The 20,099-nt window shown below is 41.5% G+C and overlaps 1 protein-coding gene across 1 annotated transcript in view; it reads left to right on the top strand.

Moving 5' to 3' along the window:
- The window catches only part of LOC134582720 (extracellular calcium-sensing receptor-like), a 28,831-nt gene extending 9,417 nt beyond the window's left edge, over window positions 1-19,414 (top strand). The window contains exons 2-5 of the mRNA XM_063439362.1: window positions 5,056-5,892; window positions 6,492-6,719; window positions 18,162-18,285; window positions 18,498-19,414. Of these exons, the coding sequence (XP_063295432.1) occupies window positions 5,056-5,892; window positions 6,492-6,719; window positions 18,162-18,285; window positions 18,498-19,414 (2,106 nt within the window). The remainder of the gene's footprint in view (window positions 1-5,055; window positions 5,893-6,491; window positions 6,720-18,161; window positions 18,286-18,497) is intronic.
- The last annotated feature ends 685 nt before the right edge of the window (window positions 19,415-20,099 follow it).

The following is a 20,099-nucleotide window of genomic DNA, read 5'->3' as shown; positions in this document are numbered from 1 at the left end:
CAAGTCTGCATTGAAGAAGGCTCTTATATTTGTTAATAGGGCTTTGATATCCCCTTTTGTGGCTGGGGCTGTCAGGTCTTCCTCTCTTTGAGGGTTGTTCACGCTCCTTGAACAAGGTATTTCATCAGGTGCGTCTAGGAGTTCTTCCTCAGAGGATGAATAGAATACGTCTAGTTGCGGCGCCATTTTGGGCCTAGGCCGCGGCTGTAGGAGGTCGGCGATATCGCGGGAGCCGCTCCCGGTAAGGGTTTTTAGCTTTTTCGCCTTCTTCCCCATTGTGACCTGTATGGTTGGACCCGGTTCCGTGCTGGTTTAGGGTAGGTAGGTGCCCCAGTACTTGCCGTTAGTTATGCGCGCCGCGGGAGCTTAGCCGACATGCGTCCACTCTCCTCAGCGTTGAAGCCACGCCCCCCCTCAAAACATACATTTTTAAAATGTATCAATAGTGACATCGTAACACTGTTATCTGTCATAAATCTCTGAAAAACACCCCACATGTACATTTTTTTTTTAAAGTAGACAACCCAGGGTATTCAATATGGGGTATGTCTAGTCTTTTTTAGTAGCCACTTAGTCACAAACACTGACCAAAGTTAGAATTTATATTTGTTTGTGTGTTAAAAATGCAAAAAACTATTATGAACGCTAACTTTGGCCAGTGTTTGTGACTAAGTGGCTACTAAAAAAGACTGAACATACCCGATTTGCAATACCTTTGATTGTCTTCTTTTGCAAATGGTATGCCATCATGGGGGTAATTCTCATTCCTGGGCTACCATAGGCTCTCAAAGGCAACATAACCAACCTGGCAATTTTCAATGTAAATATATTTAACCCTTATATTTGACCCTGTAATTTTCAAAAACACTTTAAAACCTGTACAAGGGGGGTACTATCATACTCAGGAGACGTTGCTGAACACACATATTAGTGTTTCAAAACAGTAAAACATATCACAACAATTTTATTATCAGTGAAAGTGCCGTTTGTGTGTGAAAAATGCAAAAAAAGTCACTGACAATATCACCGCTGTGATGTTTTACTGTTGAAACACTAATATTTGTGTTCAGCAAAGCCTCCTCCAAAGTAAAACAGTACCCCCATGTACAGATTTTAGGGTGTAATAGAAAGTTAAATACAGTGCTAGCAAATTAAATTATCTGGACTTTCGGCCTGGGTTGTCAGGCAGGTCCCTCAAATTGCAATCAATCAAATGACTTGATTATGTAAAAATATTACATAAATACGCATGTAGAATTTAAATATATATGCATATTTATATATTTGAAGTCTACGTGTATATTTATGAAATTATTTATGTATACCTGATCCTGAGGAAAGTCCCATTTAGAGGACTGAAACATTGATCGCAATTTTTAAATGACCAAATAAAGAATAGAATTTTTAAAAACTCTGTGAGTGCTGCTACCTCTTTGGATAATTGTACAATCAAGCCCTGGCTCTAGCACCCGGTATACAAGGGATATCTTTCAGCGTGAGTGCAAGGATTTTTTTCTTTATATATATGTATATATGAAAATTGAAAATTCCAGCACTCCAAATATATATGTAAATATTGCCTGGTTCACCGTCAAAATGCTATAAACAAAAATGAAAAATAATACCGGCACTCTAGGTCTTCCAAAGATCATTGGTTTATTGTAAATCAATCCAGAGGGTAGATTTATAATAAACCAACGATCTTTGGAAGATCTAGAGTGCCGGTATTATTTTTCATTTTTGTATATATATATATATATATATATATATATATATATATATATATATATATATACAGGGCTCGAGTCCTGCAGGAACGCGTGGGAACGGCGTTCCTGCACTTTTTCCACAGCAGGAACGCCGTTCCCATTACTAATCCTGCAGGACCCAGGGCTGGCACAAGCGGCTGCCAGAGCAGGGGGAGCACAAATCCGAATCCCCTGCCTCTGACTGGGGACTCGGATTTTTAAACTCACCTCTCCCCCTGCAGTCAGTGGAGTCGTCCGGCCTCTCCTAATGATGTCAGTAGGAGGGGGCGTGACTTTCTCTGCTCTTCTCACAGGACCGCTGGGGAGCAGAGGAAGTCACGCCCCCTCCTCCTGACATCATCAGGAGAGGCCGGCTTACTCTCTAGGCTGCAGGCTCCACATCCTGTCCCAGCCCTCCTGGCCCAAGGTAAGCCTCAGGGAGGGGGGAAGGCACTTAAGGTTTTTTTTATTTTTATCCCTTTCCTCAGTCCCTGCCCCCCCTCCTCAGTCCCTGTCTCCCTCCTCAGTCCCTGTCTCCCTCCCCAGTCCCTGTCTCCCTCCCCAGTCCCTGTCTCCCTCCTCAGTCCCTGTCCTCCCTCCTCAGTCCCTGTCCTCCCTCCTCAGTCCCTGTCCTCCCTCCTCAGTCCCTGTCTCCCTCCTCAGTCCCTGTCTCCCTCCTCAGTCCCTGTCCCCCTCCTCAGTCCCTGTCCTCCCTCCTCAGTCCCTGTCCTCCCTCCTCAGTCCCTGTCCTCCCTCCTCAGTCCCTGTCCTCCCTCCTCAGTCCCTGTCCTCCCTCCTCAGTCCCTGTCCTCCCTCCTCAGTCCCTGTCCTCCCTCCTCAGTCCCTGTCCCCCTCCTCAGTCCCTGTCCCCCTCCTCAGTCCCTGTCCCCCTCCCCAGTCCCTGTCTCCCTATTTAAGGCCCTGTCCCCCTCCTCAAGCCCTGTCCCCTTACTCAGTCCCTGTCTCCCTCCTCAGTCCCTGCCCCCTCCTCAAGCCCTTGCCCCCCTCCTCAGTCCTTGCCCCCCTCCTCAGTCCCTGTCCCTTTCCTCAGTCTCTGTCCCCCTCCTCAGTCCCTGTCCCTTTCCTCAGTCTCTGTCCCCCTCCTCAAGCCCTGTCCCCCTCCTCAGCCTTTGTCTCCCTCCTCAGCCTGTGTCTCCCTCCTCAGCCTGTGTCTCCCTCCTCAGCCTGTGTCTCCCTCCTCAGCCTGTGTCTCCCTCCTCAGCCTCTGTCCCCCTCCTCAGCCTCTGTCCCCCTCCTCAGCCTCTGTCCCCCTCCTCAGCCTCTGTCCCCCTCCTCAGCCCATGGCCCCTTCCTCAGCCCATGCCCCCCTCCTCCTAAGCTCCTGTCCCTCTTCCTCAGCCCTGCCACCTTACTCAGCCCATGGCCCCTTCCTCAACCCATGCCCCCCCCCCTCCTAAGCTCCTGTCCCTTTTCCACAGCACTGTCACCTTACTTAGCCTCTGTCCCCCTCCTCAGCCCCTGTCCACCTTACTCAGCCCCTGTCCACCTTACTCAGCCCAGTGCTCTTACTCAGCCCCTGCATACGAGCATCAGCCCCTGCCCCCCTCCTCAGCCCCTGCCCCCCTCCTCAGCCCCTGTCCCTCTTCCTCAGCCCCTGTCCCTCTTCCTCAGCCCCTGTCCCTCTTCCTCAGCCCCTGTCCCAATTCCTCAGCCCCTGTCCCTCTTCCTCAGCCCCTGTCCCTCTTCCTCAGCCCCTGTCCCCCTTCTTCAGCCCCTGTCCCCCTTCTTCAGCCCCTGTCCCCCTTCTTCAGCCCCTGTCCCCCTTCCTCAGCCCCTGTCCCCCTTCCTCAGCCCCTGTCCCCCTTCCTCAGCCCCTGTCCCCCTTCCTCAGCCCCTTTCCCTCTTCAGCCCCTGCCCCCCTCCTCAGCCCCTGCCCCCTTCGTCAGCCCCTGTCCCCCTCCTCAGCCCCTCAGTTCCTGTCCCTTTCCTCAGCCCCTCAGTTCCTGTCCCTTTCCTCAGCCCCCATCCCTTACCTCAGCCCATGTCCCCTTCCTCAGCCCATGCCCCCCACCCCTCCTAAGCTCCTGTCCCTCTGCCTCAGCTCCTGTCCCCCTCCTCAGTCCCGTGCCCTTACTCAGCCCCTGCATACAAGCGTATCATTTTTTTGTGGTGTGAGGGGGGGCGGGGGGAAGGGGGCGGGGAGTGGGTCTTGGGTGAGTTCCTGCACTTTTTTACCCAGGACTTGACCCCTGTATATATATATATATATATATGTGTGTGTGTGTGTAATTTAATTCCAAGTGTATTTTTATATTAATATATGTATATAATAATAAAAATACACTTAGTATGACATTATATATATATATATATATATAAGATATATAGACATATTATATATATATATTTATATATTTATATATATATATATATATATAATTATATTTTTATTTATGATTAACTTTTTATTTATTTTTTTATTTTACACATGCAGGGAGACTGCCTGTCAGCAAAGACAGTCCCCCTGCAGGCAGATACATGGACAGCTATTGTGGCCATGTGACCGCTCTGTTGAGCAGTCACGTGGCCGCTGGTTCATAATATGCCCCGGGGAGACTGCCTGGGCAGTCATGCAGTCTCCCCACACCAGTAATGCCGATCGCCACCGGGGGAACAACGGCGATCGGGTAAGTACATATTACCGTTATGACGGTTTTTGACCATCACCGGTCCTCAAGGGGATTTTTCCGATGACGGTCCTGAACTATCACCGGTCGGGAAGGGGTTAAACTTATGATATGTAGGAAAGTTTTTGCTTATATGATGTTTCTGTCTCAACTGTCTATAATTAGATGTAGATTTTTTGTAGTGTTTGTAATAGTGTTTGGAGTGTTCATTTAAAATATGTAGCAACAGAATCAATTAACATGGTTCTGTTTAAGCATTTATAAGCAAATTTAGATTTTTATACTGCTTTCTACAAGCTACTAAATGTATAAAAAGATAGTGAGTTATTTTCACGTTAAGAAAAGCCTCTCACTCAGAGCTCACAACTTTTATTCTACTCCATTAAATGCTATTAAAATATGAATTGTGGTTAGAAAATCAGAGATGCCCAACTGTGGTAATAGAACTGTATTAGATAAACACTGTGGAATAATAAGTATAATAATTAGAATAGAACACACAATTTATAATGACATTATAATTAAATTAATTGTAAAGATATAGAATACATGAATAAAGAAATGCACAAATAGTTTAAAAGTTTCATTTTGTAACTTGATAAGGTTTTCCGTGGAATAAGAAAGACAGTCTGACTATTTCCTTCTTATTATATCTGTAGATAAGTTATGCAGCCGCTCATCCAGATCTGAGCGACAAAATCCAGTTTCCATCCTTCCTCAGGACTATCCCTAATGACAACTATGAGGTTTTTGCCATGGCTCGGTTAGCAAAACATTTTAACTGGTCTTGGGTGGGCGTGATAACCTCTGATAACGAGTTGGGAAGATCAGGTAGTCAACTGTTAGTGAAAGAGATCGAAAGGGATGGTGGATGCGTTGCTTTTCTAGAACCACTTCCAATATACAATTCCATTGAGGCTGTTTATCGCATTTCAGACGTCATCAAGAAATCTAAAGCTACGGTTATTCTTGTGTACTCCACTATGGAGAACCTCATATCTTTAATGGAGGAAGCTTCATTCCATAACATTACTAATAAGGTTTGGGTTGGATGTGGAAGCTGGTCCATTACTTCAGACTTTCCTAAAAAAGACATTTTAACAACCTTAAATGGGAGTCTTGGTTTGGCCCCTCAAAGTGGAAAAATCCCAGGATTCAAAGACTTTCTCTATAGCATTCGTCCATCTAGATTTGTAGATGACATCTTTATGAAAACATTTTGGGAAAAGGCATTTGGATGTGTTTGGCCAGCAGATGGTTTACTCAACTTTACAGAAAAAATCAAAGAAGAAACCGTGTGGTGCACAGGGAATGAGAGACTGGATAGTATTGATCCAAATATTTATGATGTCTTCCACTTCAGATACACATATAAAGTGCACAATGCAGTTTATGCAGTAGCTCACGCCTTGCATCAGATGAATTCATGTGTAGCAGGCAATGGGCCTTTCAGGAATGGATCCTGTGCAGACATTTATAATCACCAACCATTTCAGGTATTGTCTCTCATAAGTAAAACGTGTTCTTTTTTATTAAATGTTCTACCACTAACTGGATAATTTGGATTTTGTTTTATTTTACCATTGATAATTTTATTTTTCTTATTATGCTTTTTTTCTTCTTATTATTATTTCAAATTATTTTCTATGTGAAATATAAATGTTCCATACAAATATAGTAATAGATTAGTAGGATGAAGATTAGTGATAGAGAAAATAGGAAGGATACTATACGCAACTGGGCATCTCAACATATTAAGTCACTCATGTGTAATGTCATTTCTAAGTATTAAACCCAAACATGCATAGTGTAGTGCTTGAAAGGATTTTTGAATCTGATTATTCACTTTTCATTATCACATCACAGCTTGATGCCCTAAACATACATTTGGGTTTCTAATCTAGGACTCTCATTTGAATACAACATTACTTAACAGTTACTTGACTTAATTGTACAGTCAGACAGTAAAGGGCAGCAATTACTTTTCGGTTAATGGCTAAAGGACAAATCTGTAAATTCGATTACCGGGAGCCGTTATTTGCTGTATTTATAAAGTATTTGTACAATGATCATCCAATATATTTTTTCATTCTAGCTGCTGCATTACATAAAACATGTTAAATTCAATAACATGGCCGGGGAGACTATATTCTTTGATGAGAATGGAGATGTCCCTCTATATGTAGACGTCCTGAACTGGCAACTTTACCCCAATGGCAGCAATCAATATGTCCACATTGGAAGTTATGATGCTCGTTCTCCAAAAGGCCAGGAACTCAATATTGATCAGAGCAAGATTGTATGGAATGCAGGACAGGCAACGGTATGTGCCATCTAGCTTTTACATATGCTAATACACTGATACACTCTAAAAATAGTAAACCAAATGAAGAATGCTTTGAATGTTAACGTGTTTTTTTTTCCATGCATACTTTTTATTTCAAGATTGGTACAGTAAGGGAAAAAAGTATTTGATCCCCTGCTGATTTTGAATGTTTTTCCACTGACAAACAAATGATCAGTCTATAATTTGAATTGTGTATTTTAACAGCGAGAGACAGAATAAAAAAATTTAGAAAAAAGAATGTCAAGAAAGTTAGAAATTGATTTGCATGTCAATGAGTGAAATAAGTATTTGATCCCCTATCAATCAGCAAGATTTATGGCTCTTAGGTGTATTTTATACAGGTAATGAGCTGAGATTAGGAGCATTCTTTTAAAAGGCGTGCTCCTAATCTCAGCTTGTTACCTGTATAAAAGACACCTGTCCACAGAAGCAATTAATACATCAGATTCCAAACTCTCCACCATGGCCAAGACCAAAGAGCTGTCCAAGGAAGTCAGGGACAAGATTGTAATCAAGTGTGTAGGGAACTGCACTCACTCCCATCAGTCTGAGCCAGGGTGCTTTAGCTGTACCAGAACCAAACACCAGATTCCCAAAATAGTAAAGAAAAATAGGTCCAGGCACTCCTTGGTTCAAAATAGGCACTTTATTAGAACCACAGCACAAGATTGTAGACTTACACAAGGCTAAAATGGGCTACAAGACCATCGCCAAGCAGCTTGGTGAGAAGGTGACAACATATATTTGCATATGAAAGAAACACAAAATAACTGTCAGTCTCCCTCAGTCTGGTGCTCCATGCAAGATCTCACCTCGTGGACTTTCAATGATCATGAGAACAGTGAGGAATCAGCCCAGAACTACATGGGAGTATCTTGTTAATGATCTCAACGCAGCTTTGACCATAGTCACCAAGAAAACAATTGGTAACACACTACACCGGGAAGGACTGAAATTCTGCAGCGCCCGCAAGGACCCCTGCTCAAAAAAGCACATGTACAGGCCCATCTGAAGTTTGCCAATGAACATCTGAATGATTCAGAGGAGAACTGGGTGAAAGTGTTGTGGTCAGATGAGACCAAAATCAAGCTCTTTTTCAACTCGCCGTGTTTGGAGGAAGAGGAATGTGCCTATGACCCAAAGAACAACATCACCATCATCAAACATTATGCTTTGGAGGTGATTTTCTGCTAAGGAGACAGGACAACTGCACCACATCAAAGGGACGATGGTCCGGGCCATGTACTGTCAAATCTTGGGTGAGAACCTCCTTCCCTCAGCCAGGGCATTGAAAATGGGTCATGGGTGGGTGTTCCAGCATGACAATTATTCAAAAAACACACAGCCAAGACAACAGAGGAGTGGCTCAAGAAGAAGTACATTAAGGTCCTGGAGTGGCTTAACCAGTCTGCAGACCTTAATCTCATAGAAAATCTGTGGCGGGAGCTGAAGGTTCGAGTTGCCAAAAACTTAATGACTTGGAGAGGATCTGCAGAGAGGACTGGGGCAAAATCCCTCCTGAGACGTGTGCACACCTGGTGGCCAACTACAAGAAACGTCTGAACCAACAATGGTTTTGCCAAAAAGTACTAAATTGAAGGGGTCAAATACTTATTTCACTCATTGACATGCAAATCAATTTATAACTTTTTTGACATGCATTTTTCTCAATTTTCTTTTTTGTTATTCTATCTCTCACTGTTAAGATAAACCTACCATTAAAATTATAGACTATTCATTTCTTTGTCAGTGGGCAAACGTTTAAAATCAGCAGGAGATCAAATACTTTTTCCGCTTACTGTACATACCAGGCACTGAAAATTTGTACGTGAAATTATAGTTCTGATTTGACATTTAACGTGGCATGTCACATGACAGTTGAAAGTGATATGTTGTTAACAGTACAGGAAAAGGGTGACAGATATTTTCAATTTTCTTATACAAAAATGTATAAAACATACAACAATAAAAACCAAATGATAGGTTTTATGAAATGGTGAGATGTTAAATCAGTTCAATACTAACATAGATTATAGGTATTGGTGGATTAGGCGCTCACTATATATATTTGGGTGGTGTGGCAGCAGTAACCAGTACAAGGAACCCCAACCTTGTAGTAAATGGATGTGGAAAAAGAAAAAGAAGGAAACCGCGCCCTTAGTGTAGATACGTAAAAATATACAAATATACGTACACAATGGTAATATCAAGGGGTCTTCTTATACAATTGACCTCAAAGAAAACATAAAATATAGAAACAGTAATAGTGTGGTATGTCAGATATAGTGGGTGGATAAATAGTGGTAAGTGATCCACACTCACATGGCCCAGAGCTAACTCAGAGCTCAGCTGTTAACGCGCCTGGACGGAACAATCCCCGTCTATGGATATGTGGCTTTCTTTCGTGATCTCAGATGGGCGATATATGAAAAAATAAGAGAACTCCAAATAGTGCAGAGTGTATATATATAAAATATGTGAATAGGTAATAAAGTATCGTACTCACATTTGCTAGAGCAGAACTTGCTCTAGTCTTAAGGGCATAGGTGGTATAATCCCCACCAAGGAACAGGTTGATGATCAATTGACCTCAAAAAAACATAAAACATAAAAGCAATGATAGTGTAGTATATTGAATATAGTGGGTGGATAATAGATAATAAGTAATCCACACTCACATGGCCCAGAGCTAACTTAGAGCTCAGCTGTTAATACGCCTGGACGGAATAATCCCCGCCTAAGGATATGTAGTTGTCCTCACAGTCTCAGATGGGCAATATATGGAAAGACAAAATGACTCCAAATAGTGCAATATGTATAGATAAAAGACATAAATAATTAAAAAAGTATTATACTCACATTTGCTAGAGCAGAACTTGCTCTAGTCTTAATAGCTTGGGTGGTATGGTCCCCACCAAGGAACAGGTTGGTAGCCAGGAATAAAAATGATAAAAAATCCCAGTATAATAAAAAGGATAATTTATTAACAAAAATATATATTAAAAGTAAATAAAAAAATATGTATATAGTCTCTAGTAGTCCACTTTACGCGTTTCGCCTGTAAAAAGGCTTCCTCAGAAGTGTGCTGTTGTTTTTTCATATATCGCCCATCTGAGATCACGAAAGAAAGCCACATATCCATAGACGGGGATTGTTCCGTCCAGGCGCGTTAACAGCTGAGCTCTGAGTTAGCTCTGGGCCATGTGAGTGTGGATCACTTACCACTATTTATCCACCCACTATATCTGACATACCACACTATTACTGTTTCTATATTTTATGTTTTCTTTGAGGTCAATTGTATAAGAAGACCCCTTGATATTACCATTGTGTACGTATATTTGTATATTTTTACGTATCTACACTAAGGGCGCGGTTTCCTTCTTTTTCTTTTTCCACTAACATAGATTAGCCACAATATATATTATTTCCAACAACCCTTTCATATATAGTTTACCTACATTCATTGCTACAGTTCACCATTAGTTAAAGGAGTATATGGCAGCCGAAGTTGGTGGGCAGACACCTCAACCTATTTCCTACCCATCACCTGCTGTGCTATCGCTTCCAGATTAGGTTAGTTTCCACTACTTCTAGGTAATAGAGGGGGAAAGATATATCAGGGAGGGGGGAGTTCGGGGAGGTCTGCAGGCCCACAACTTTATCTATATGTTGTTTGTGACATTTCTTCGTAGCATTTAGTATGGTTCAACTTTTCTATAACTAATGCTAGATTTGGTTTAGTCGTGGACTTCCATAGACTGGCAATGTAGGTCTTGGCAGCTAAAGTTATGTGCACTGCCAATGCAGCAGTATGCTGAAGGATTGCATTGGGAATCATGTGTAATAGGTATACCTCTTGATTTAGGGGGAAGTATTGTTTTATTGTACCCTCAATAAGAAATTGTATTTGTTGCCAAAAATCACCTACTGCTAGACAATGAATAAAGATATGGGTCAGCATCTCCAACATATGGGTTGGGCATCTTGATATATGTGAGCCAACCTCTGCAGTGTGAGATACCACGTCATCCACAGTTAAAAGGCCACTTTTACATCATCCAGGCAGTGAGTAACTCCTTTCACCTATGCCATTGCGGCGTACCATCTGCTCAGCTATGCTACAGTTAAGCTCCTTGTCCCACTGTTCCATATATCCCAACTTAGCAGTGCTGCCTATTGTCAGTAGCCTCCTATAGCACGAGGATAATGGCTTGAGGAGTCCAGGTGTACCCAGACACAGCCACATAAAACACATTTTGGAACAGGATAAATTAACACTAGCTGACACAAATTACCTTAGTGCTTTAAGTAATTTGTGTCAGCTAACGTTCATTTATCCTGTTCCAAATTGTGTTTTATGTGCAATTATGCAAATAGTTTCCTGTGAGGTAAACTAAATTTGTTTTGTAAGACAGGAAACCACTGGACTCCTTCTCCTCCAGATTCTCTGCCACTCGCCATTTTGTGTCCCATTATTTAGCAAGAGATCGTCCGTTCGGTATCGTAGACTCTGCAAAGAGGCATACTTCCCTCTTTTATAGGTTACCAGTTTCAGGGCCCATATTTGCCAAATGTTTAGGGAAAATTTGGTAGTGGCTAATAGATTTAACTTTCCAGGGCGAGAGTGGGTGTAGATCCAGAAGAGGTCCATGTCCGAGTGGGGGGCATTGACCGCTTGTTCTAGCTGACACCATGAGGGCTCATCAGACCTATCAAGTAAACATGCTGTTTGGGCCAGAATTGTAGCTAAATGGTACTTTGCTATGTTCGGGACTCCCTCTCGCTCCTCCCCCATTCCCAGACACATAGTTATCATGGAAACATTTGGGGGTTTCTGTTTCCAGATGTGTGCGTTGAGTTTGCATTGAAATTTTGACAAGATTGCTCTGGGGATCTCTATTGGTAACGCTCTGAAAAGAAACAGTATCTGCGGAAGTATGATCATTTTTAGGTCATTTATGTGACCCAGCCAATAGATATTTGCGCTACAGCTCTTCAGCATATTTGTTATTTTAGATTGCAACTTGCAATGATTCTGTTCTAACATGACATGTTTTGATGCTGATGATTGTATGTTAGAGTATCTCTACTCCATTCAAATGTGTATAAGGTCTGCAGTTCATCTAACTGACTTTGTGGTAGGTTTATCGGAAATGCCTGTGTTTTTGCTTTATTCTTTTTGTAATAGGATGCTCTACCATATGCTTCTAGTAGTTTCAACAATGGTGTAAGTGAGTCACAGGGGTGGGTAAGAAATATGAGTACCTCATTAGCAAACAGTGCTATTTTTTGGGTACCCCTTGGCGTGCTAATGCCAGTTTTATTAGTATTCATTTTGATCCGGTAAACTAGGGGTTCTAGGGCTAGTATAAAGATTAGCAGTGACAGGGGACAGCCCTGCCTAGTGCAATTGTAGAGGTGGAATCATCGAGACTTAAATCCTGCATTTGCCACGCTAGCTGCAGTTGTGGAATACAAGGAAAGAATGCCATTTAGGAATTTGTTTTGATTTTTGGGGGGATTAGTTTTGGAGTATTTTTTTAAGACTGTCATGTACCCTCAATGGAGATGGTCAAAGCCTTCTCTACATCTAGAGCGAGAACCAGGCCAGTCAGTTTCTTAGCCATCAATATCTCCAGGATATCCAGTGTCCATCAGATGTTATCCTCTACTTTTCACCCTGGGACAATTTCAGTTCTGGTGATATGAGTTTGGGTAGGAGAGGGTGCAATCTCTGGGCCATGATTTTGGCGAATAGTTTAGTATCTACATTTAATAAAGATATGGGGTGATAATCTGCACGATCTGTTGTCACTTTGAGATAGTAATAACTTTCTCTTCTAACATCTCAGGGAGCAAGTAACCCGTCTCCAATAAGTGATTAAAAAGGGCAGTTAGGTGGGGTGCCAAGAGCTCCTCAGATTATGCATAGTAATAGGCAGTAAAGCCATCCAGCCATGGGGCTTTATGCTTGGGTGTGTCCCTGAATCCCCTGGAGATTTCCTCCATTGTAGGTCTTTCTATATTTTCCGTCTGCTCGCATGAGAGCTGGGGCTTGACCCCACTTAGGAAGTCAGCTATATCCAATTGTGTTGGTTGGTGCTGTGAAGTGGAAGATGCTAGGTTGTATAATGCTTCATAAAAAGCAGCAAATTTATCTATGATATGTTTGGGATTGGACAGCTTTACCTTTGTGCCCAAAACAAGTTAGGGTATTTTTGAGAGGGTAGCTTTTGTTTTTATTTATGAGGCCAACAATTTCCTTGCTTTATTTCTCAATTTATAGTAGTCACATTTAAGTTTACAGAGTGCTCTTTCCACTTGTAATTGCTGGGTTTCTACTTCAGCTCTAAGTTTTTTAAACCTAGCCCTATTAGTTTTAGTGGGTATTGCTTTATGCTGACCCTCAGCTTCCTTTAGGTCACTAAGTAATTTATCCCTTTTCTCAGAGAGTTCACATTTAATTTAGGAGCCCTGTTTAATCAGTATTCCCTGTACCACTGCCTTACGGGCTAACCAGGTGGTAGGAATGTCACTGGACGAGTATAAGTTGATCACAAAAAAATTGCACTCTTGCCCCCCTGAGCTCTGTGGCCTGTTTTTCCCAAGCGAGATGTGATTCGGTTAAGCACCACGAACTGCAGTCTCACACTGGGTGGAGTGTGGTGAAAGAAATCGTGAGAGGTGCATGGTTGGACCATGTCAAAGATAAGATTTTAACTTCCTCTAATGTGCCCAACATAGCATTATCAGTAAGACACATGTATCCTTGAGTATTGACTATTAACTTCCACATAAAAAATGTAATCCTTAGTGGTAGTATATAGGGAGCACCAGGTGTCATGCAGTACATAGGTCTGCAGGATCTCCTCTAACTTCTCACTTTGAGTTGAGATGCAGGTAGGGGCTTTGTGGAACTGAATATGTACAGTTCCGGGATGAGAACACAATTGAAATTTCCGCAAATGAGCTTATACAAGGAAATCCAATTGATTCAGATTTATATACATTTGCAATGGCAATTTGTGCATCATTGAGAAGACCCACCAAGATCAGCATTCTCCTGTCTGCTTTCTTGTATTCTTTATCACATTGAAAAACCCAGTCAGTGTGGAATAGTATGTGTGGCGAAAGCGACCTCGCCACCAGTTTTTGGAGGGGACTGATTGCCGGCCTCATTGTGGCGGAACCAGACCCACCACTTGTGCCTGGAGAGGACTGCTTGCCAGCCTCTTGCCATGTGATTATGGTCCCTGGGAGGTTTGACCCTTGAAATAACAGATTTGGGCATAATGTATTTTATTATACTGCTGCTGGCCCTTTGAGAACCATCTGGGGACATACTGTGACTTTTGGGAACAATGCCCCTGTAAGACTATGGCCCTTGGAAGATATTGCCTGTTAAAGACGATTTTAGCAGATTGGATTTTAAAAGACTTGCTGCACCTTTAAATTGTATTGGAGCAGTTCTGCAGCTTTAAATTGGCACTTCGGATGCAGCCGAAGTGCTGAAGTAGTCGAAGAGGCCGCCATTTGACAAACGAACACGTGGCGGCGGCCATCTTTGTTCATTCGAACGAGGTCAGCGGTATGTGTAGCCAAATCCATGGAACTGAAATCGTCTACACATTTCAACGAACACCGCTGACCCTTACCTTCTCCTACACTCCGTTTTCAGCTGCAGAGACTAATTCCCGTTCAGCAGTTTGAACTCACTGCTATACTGAGCTAAATGCACGAATGTTCGTGCATTCGAATGGGACTTAGTAATTTTTCTGTGTAAAATAGACTGACCGCACAGCCCAAATCTATGGAACTGTTTTGGGCAGGAAAATGTGCTTGCGCTCGGTCATAGAGGACTCCCAGCTAACATTGTATCTACTGAATGGATTTGTCTGATTTTTGAGTATGTTTATGTTTAAAGTGTGCTGATTCTGAATATGAAGATTGGACATATATTTTTAAAGTTATAGTATATGTTTAAAAACTGTATTTTTCCTGCTTATGATAATTATGTTAACCCATTGTGTACCATAATTATATCACAGGCAGAGGGGAGGATTTTGTGTATAATTGCTGGGAGTGTTTTCTGTAATGTACGTGTGTAATTGGTTGTTCTGTAAAACCCTGTGGGCAGTAGTATGTGTGTGGATTGGGAATAAAAGAGGCTGTATGTGCCAGTACAGTCAGTTCTGCTTGACCTCAAAACAAAGTGTCGTCTCGTTATTGGGGGAATTGGATTGTATGCTGATTGCCAGGAGTGTAAGCTGATTGTATGCTTTTCCTGTTCAGCTGCTTATAGCATTAATATGCTTGAGAGCATTCGTATGCTTCTGGTTGTGGTGTCTGCTGCAGTGCTTGGAGTCCTCAGGAAGCGCTAGGAGCATCCTTTAACGGAGGTACCCAGTCGGGGTGCCTGTCAATCCGTTACACTCATACTTTCTGACTATGGCACCTGGAAGATTGTGCCCTTTAACAACAGTCTTGGGGGCTTATGGACTTCTATTGGATTGTGTATGGCCCTTTAAGAACTGTATTTGGGCATAATGGATTTTTATTGTGCTGCTACTGGCCCTTTAAGCACAGTGCATGGATTTCTATTGTCCTGTGTATGGCCCTTGCTAAACTTTAGCCTCATGGCGATTTTATTCTGTTCGTGGGATCTGAGCGCTGTTCGGCTCAGATCCGAGCTATCTGGGGATAGGTTGAATGTAGGGGTTCTGTTCAGTATAATAGGAATTATGTATTTTTATGTGTATTTACTGTTGTTGTGAATAGAGATATTTTCTGTATGCTGGAGATAATTGGCTTACCACACCAAAGCCATGCTTGCAGTCGGTCAAAAAGGGGCTTCCAACTAACTTTTGAACCACTGGACCAATTTGTATGATTTTGACATATGTTTGTATTTGGGGTATGCTGATTCTGAAAATGTACGTTTTATGTGAATGTGGTGTATACTTTTAAAGTTATGAATATTGTGTAAAACTGTGTATTTTCCTGCCTGTGATAATTACGTTAGCCCATTGTGTTCAGTAATTATATCACAGGCAGAGGGGAGGATTTTGCTGTAATGACTGGGTCTGTCAGACATTGTTGTATTGTTTTGATTGGTTTATGTTCTTTGTGTGCCAGTGTTCCAATCAGGTCCAGGGGTGTGCCTCTGGCCTGAGGAATTGTATAAATTGTGAGTGCTTGCTTCCATTAAACAGTTCTACTTCACCCTCAATTTGGAGTCCTGCCTCTTATTGGGAGAATCCGCTACAAGGGATTGCTATGCTCTGCATATTTCTTTGCTATAATCACTCCTAAGCTCTTGTAAGAGCTTGTTCCTGTATTGCTCTCTGGAGGAGTCTACAGTGGTTATGGTGTCTGCTGGAGTCCTTGGAGCCCTCAGGAAGCGCTAGAAGCATCCTTCAACGGAGGTACCCAATCGGGGTGCCAGGTTATCCGTTACAGTATGCTAACACCTCTGGTCTTATTCGGTGCATATGAATGCTAGGCTGTAGAGTATTTCGTGGAGGAGAAGTGTGGGGGTTATGAACAGAGAAGTGAGTTTCTTGGAAGCAATCGACTGATGCTTTGGATAAGTTGAGTTGTTGGAATGCTAGTCTGAGAGGTGTAGTGGGTTACTTAAGTGGGGAACAGGCTTAACACCCCCAAGAAACCATAAGATCGATTCACAAACAGGAACTCTAGCACCTAGAAAAGTGTTTTTCTCGTTAGTTCTTCAAAGAAAAACTGCGTTTTCGACTACAAAGGAGTCAACTTCCTATGAGAACTTGATGCAGATGGAGCAGGTTTATTTGGGACTAATCCCCAGGTTTGCAGCAGATCCATGCCTTCATTCAGGTCCTCAATTTCCGTGAGTGCTTAATTTCATCAGATTAACAGCTTCGGCTGGAATACCCCTGTTAGTGTTCAAACTCAAGGAAATCGGTCTAGATGAAAATGCTTGTTCTTGGGTAGAACATTGGCTTAAAAACAGAGTACAAAGAGTTGTCGTTAATGGTAATTTTTCAAGCTGGACAAAGGTGGCAAGTGGTGTCCCTCAGGGGTCTGTTCTGGGACCCCTTCTATTTAACATGTTTATAAATGATCTTGAAGACAGCAGATGACACAAAACTTTGTAAAATAATACAATGTGAGCAAGATATTACTATGCTGCAGAGGGATTTAGATAGGCTGGAGGACTGGGCACTCAAATGGCAGATTCAATTTAATGTTGAAAAATGCAAAGTTATGCACTTCGGCGTAAAGAATACACAAGCAACGTATACCCTTAATGGAAGTGAATTAGGGATAACAACACACAAAAAGGACTTGGGAATTGTTATAGACAATAAACTATGGAACAATGTGCAATGTCAATCAGCAGTGGCCAAGGCCAGTAAGGTATTGTCATGCATGAAAAAGGGCATTCATTCTATAATATAATTTTGCCTCTTTATAAATCACTGGTAAGACCACATATTGAATATGCTGTGCAATTTTGGGCACCTGTTCTAAAGAAGGATATTATGGCACTAGAAAAAGTGCAGAGGTGGGCTACAAAATTAATAAAAGGAATGGAACATATCAGCTATGAAGAAAGGTTACCAAATTTAAACCTATTTAGTTTAGAAAAATGTCGCCTGAGATGGGATATGATAACATTATACAAATATATTTGGGGCCAATACAAACCATTGTGTGGAAATCTATTCAAAAACCGGACTTTACATAGGACACGAGGTCATGCGTTTAGACTAGAAGAAAGAAGATTTTGTCTAAGGCAAAGGAAAGGTTTTTTTACTGTAAGAACAATCAGGATGTGGAATTCTCTGCCTGAAGAAGTGGTTCTATCAGAGTCCATACAGATGTTCAAACAGCTACTAGATGCATACTTGCAAAAACAGAATATTCAAGGATATAATCTTTCAATGTAGGGTAATAACTGCTTGATCCAAGGATAAATCTGACTGCCATTCTGGGGTCAAGAAGGAATTTTTTTTCCTAGCTTGTTGCAAAATTGTGCTTCAAACTGGGTTTTGTTTCCTTCTTTTGGATCAACAGCAAAAAACATATGTGAGGAAGGCTGAACTTGACGGACGCAAGTCTCTTTTCAGCTATGTAACTATGTAACTATGTAACTATGTAACTATGTAACCCCTGTAAGTAAGTTTCTTGTATATATATATATATATATATAAAGAAAGAAAAGTATTTATAATGATATAAATGTAATACATTTAAAAAATTGCGAAGTAAAAATTGTTGACGGTTGTTTTTTAAAATCCAGTTAATATCCTAAAAATAAGCAAGTCAGTGGCACTGTAGGTGTTCTATGTTTGAAAGGAGGCACTGCAACACATGATTACCTCATTATGACTTTTAATTAGTAAAACTCCTTCTTTGTAATTCTGTAATTCTTAGGTCCCCATCTCAGTTTGCAGCAATCCATGTCACCAAGGTCAAAGAAGAGCCACTCGGCAAGGTCAGAAAATTTGCTGTTTTGATTGTATTTCCTGCTCTGAAGGAGAGATCCTTAACCCTAATGGTGAGAATCATCAACAGTGATACAGATGTGACTCTAAAATTACTCAAAATCTGTTTGTTTTTTGAATAATTAATGAAAATCAAGGTTTACTACTAAGAGTGCACACAGTACCCCCCACCTGTGGTACAGGATGCCTGTAGAGTGATGTATTTTTTACTAAATTCAATGTTTTGCAGTCTTATATGCATTAAAACAAATTGTGTATTTTTCAGATAACAGTGAATGTCTCAAGTGCCCAGACGATATGTGGCCGAATGCTAGTAAAGAAAAATGTGTCCAAAAACCAATTCAGTTTCTCTCCTATGAGGAGTCACTGGGAGCTTCATTGACTTGTATTGCCATAACATGCTGTGTATTGACTTTCTCTGTCCTCTGCCTGTTCATTATAAAACGCAGGACTCCCATAGTGAAGGCCAATAACCGAGAACTCAGCTATCTCCTCCTTGTCTCCCTCATGTTCTGCTTTCTCTGCTCCTTGGTATTCATTGGTCGACCTGAGAAAATGACTTGCATGCTACGCCAGGTTGTGTTTGGTGTCATCTTCTCCATTTGCCTTTCTGTTATCCTGGCCAAAACAATCACTGTGATCATGGTCTTCAGTGCTACCAACCCAGACAGCAAATTAAAGAGATTAGTGGGACTCCGAATACCAATTTATATAGTCCCTTCTTGTACAGTGGTTCAGATAGTGTTATGCATTATCTGGCTTATCAGTTCTGGACCCTTTGTTGAATTCAACATGGAAGCTGAGGTTGGGACAATAATTGCTGAATGTAACGAGGGATCTAAAGTGTTATTTTCATGTGTTTTGGGTTATATGGGTCTTTTAGCTTTTACCAGCCTCCTTGTAGCATTTTTGGCCAGGGAGCTCCCTGATACCTTTAATGAAGCCAAATTTATAGCCTTTAGTATGTTAGTGTTCGCCAGTGTTTGGATAACATTTATCCCAGCTTATCTCAGCACCAAAGGTAAGTACATGGTGGCTGTGGAGATCTTTGCCATATTATCTTCAAGTGCCGGGCTACTTACATGCATATTTTTCCCCAAATGTTACATTATCTTACTGCAGCCTGAAATGAACACTAAAGATTATATAACTGGCAGAAAACGTATCCGCAGCTTATCCTAAATGGGATCAGAATTATCTTATTGTTTTATGTCTCAGACACATTTTCCCTCCTACATGAATGAACAGAAAGTACTTTAGTAGAGGGTTTATGTAGAACATCTAAGACGTAGAAAAGTTTTTTCAGGGAACATTGAAGGTCGATTTTATAATTTTGTTAGTCATACAGTACCAGAAAGGTAAGATATCTGCCTTATCAGTTAAGAGTATTGAATGGATCCCTCATTCGTGATCTCATAGAGATAGGAGAAACAGACTCTTACTGGCTGAAACAAGATGGATATATAAACTTGAGACAATGACCCCAAGGTGGTTTAAATGAGGACCTTAATTTCTATACACTACATTCTGTTTATTCTGAGACTTTAAATATGTTTTGCATACGGTTTTATATCTATATGTACTGTATTATACTTATTAAATGTACTGTATTTTGCTTATTACACATTTGTTTGTATACATTTCTGCCAGTGTGTGGTGTTGGTGAAGGGTTAGGAAAACCTTGCTCACTAAAATATAGATTGTGACCTGGGACCATACAAGCACACAGTCTTAATGATCGGAACACCACACAAATCGTATTTCTTGTAAATGCAGTCTTTTTCTTTATTAAGAGGTCTGGCAATTGAATCGAAAATAAAACAAACAAAAAGAAAAGCCTTGCTCTTCTGAGCACTCACTGACACGT

The sequence above is a fragment of the Pelobates fuscus genome, chromosome 13 (assembly GCF_036172605.1).
Source record: "Pelobates fuscus isolate aPelFus1 chromosome 13, aPelFus1.pri, whole genome shotgun sequence".
Classification (NCBI taxonomy): Eukaryota; Metazoa; Chordata; class Amphibia; order Anura; family Pelobatidae; genus Pelobates; species Pelobates fuscus.
Note: the sequence above shows the minus strand (reverse complement) of the source record. Positions and strands in the feature narration are given on the sequence as shown.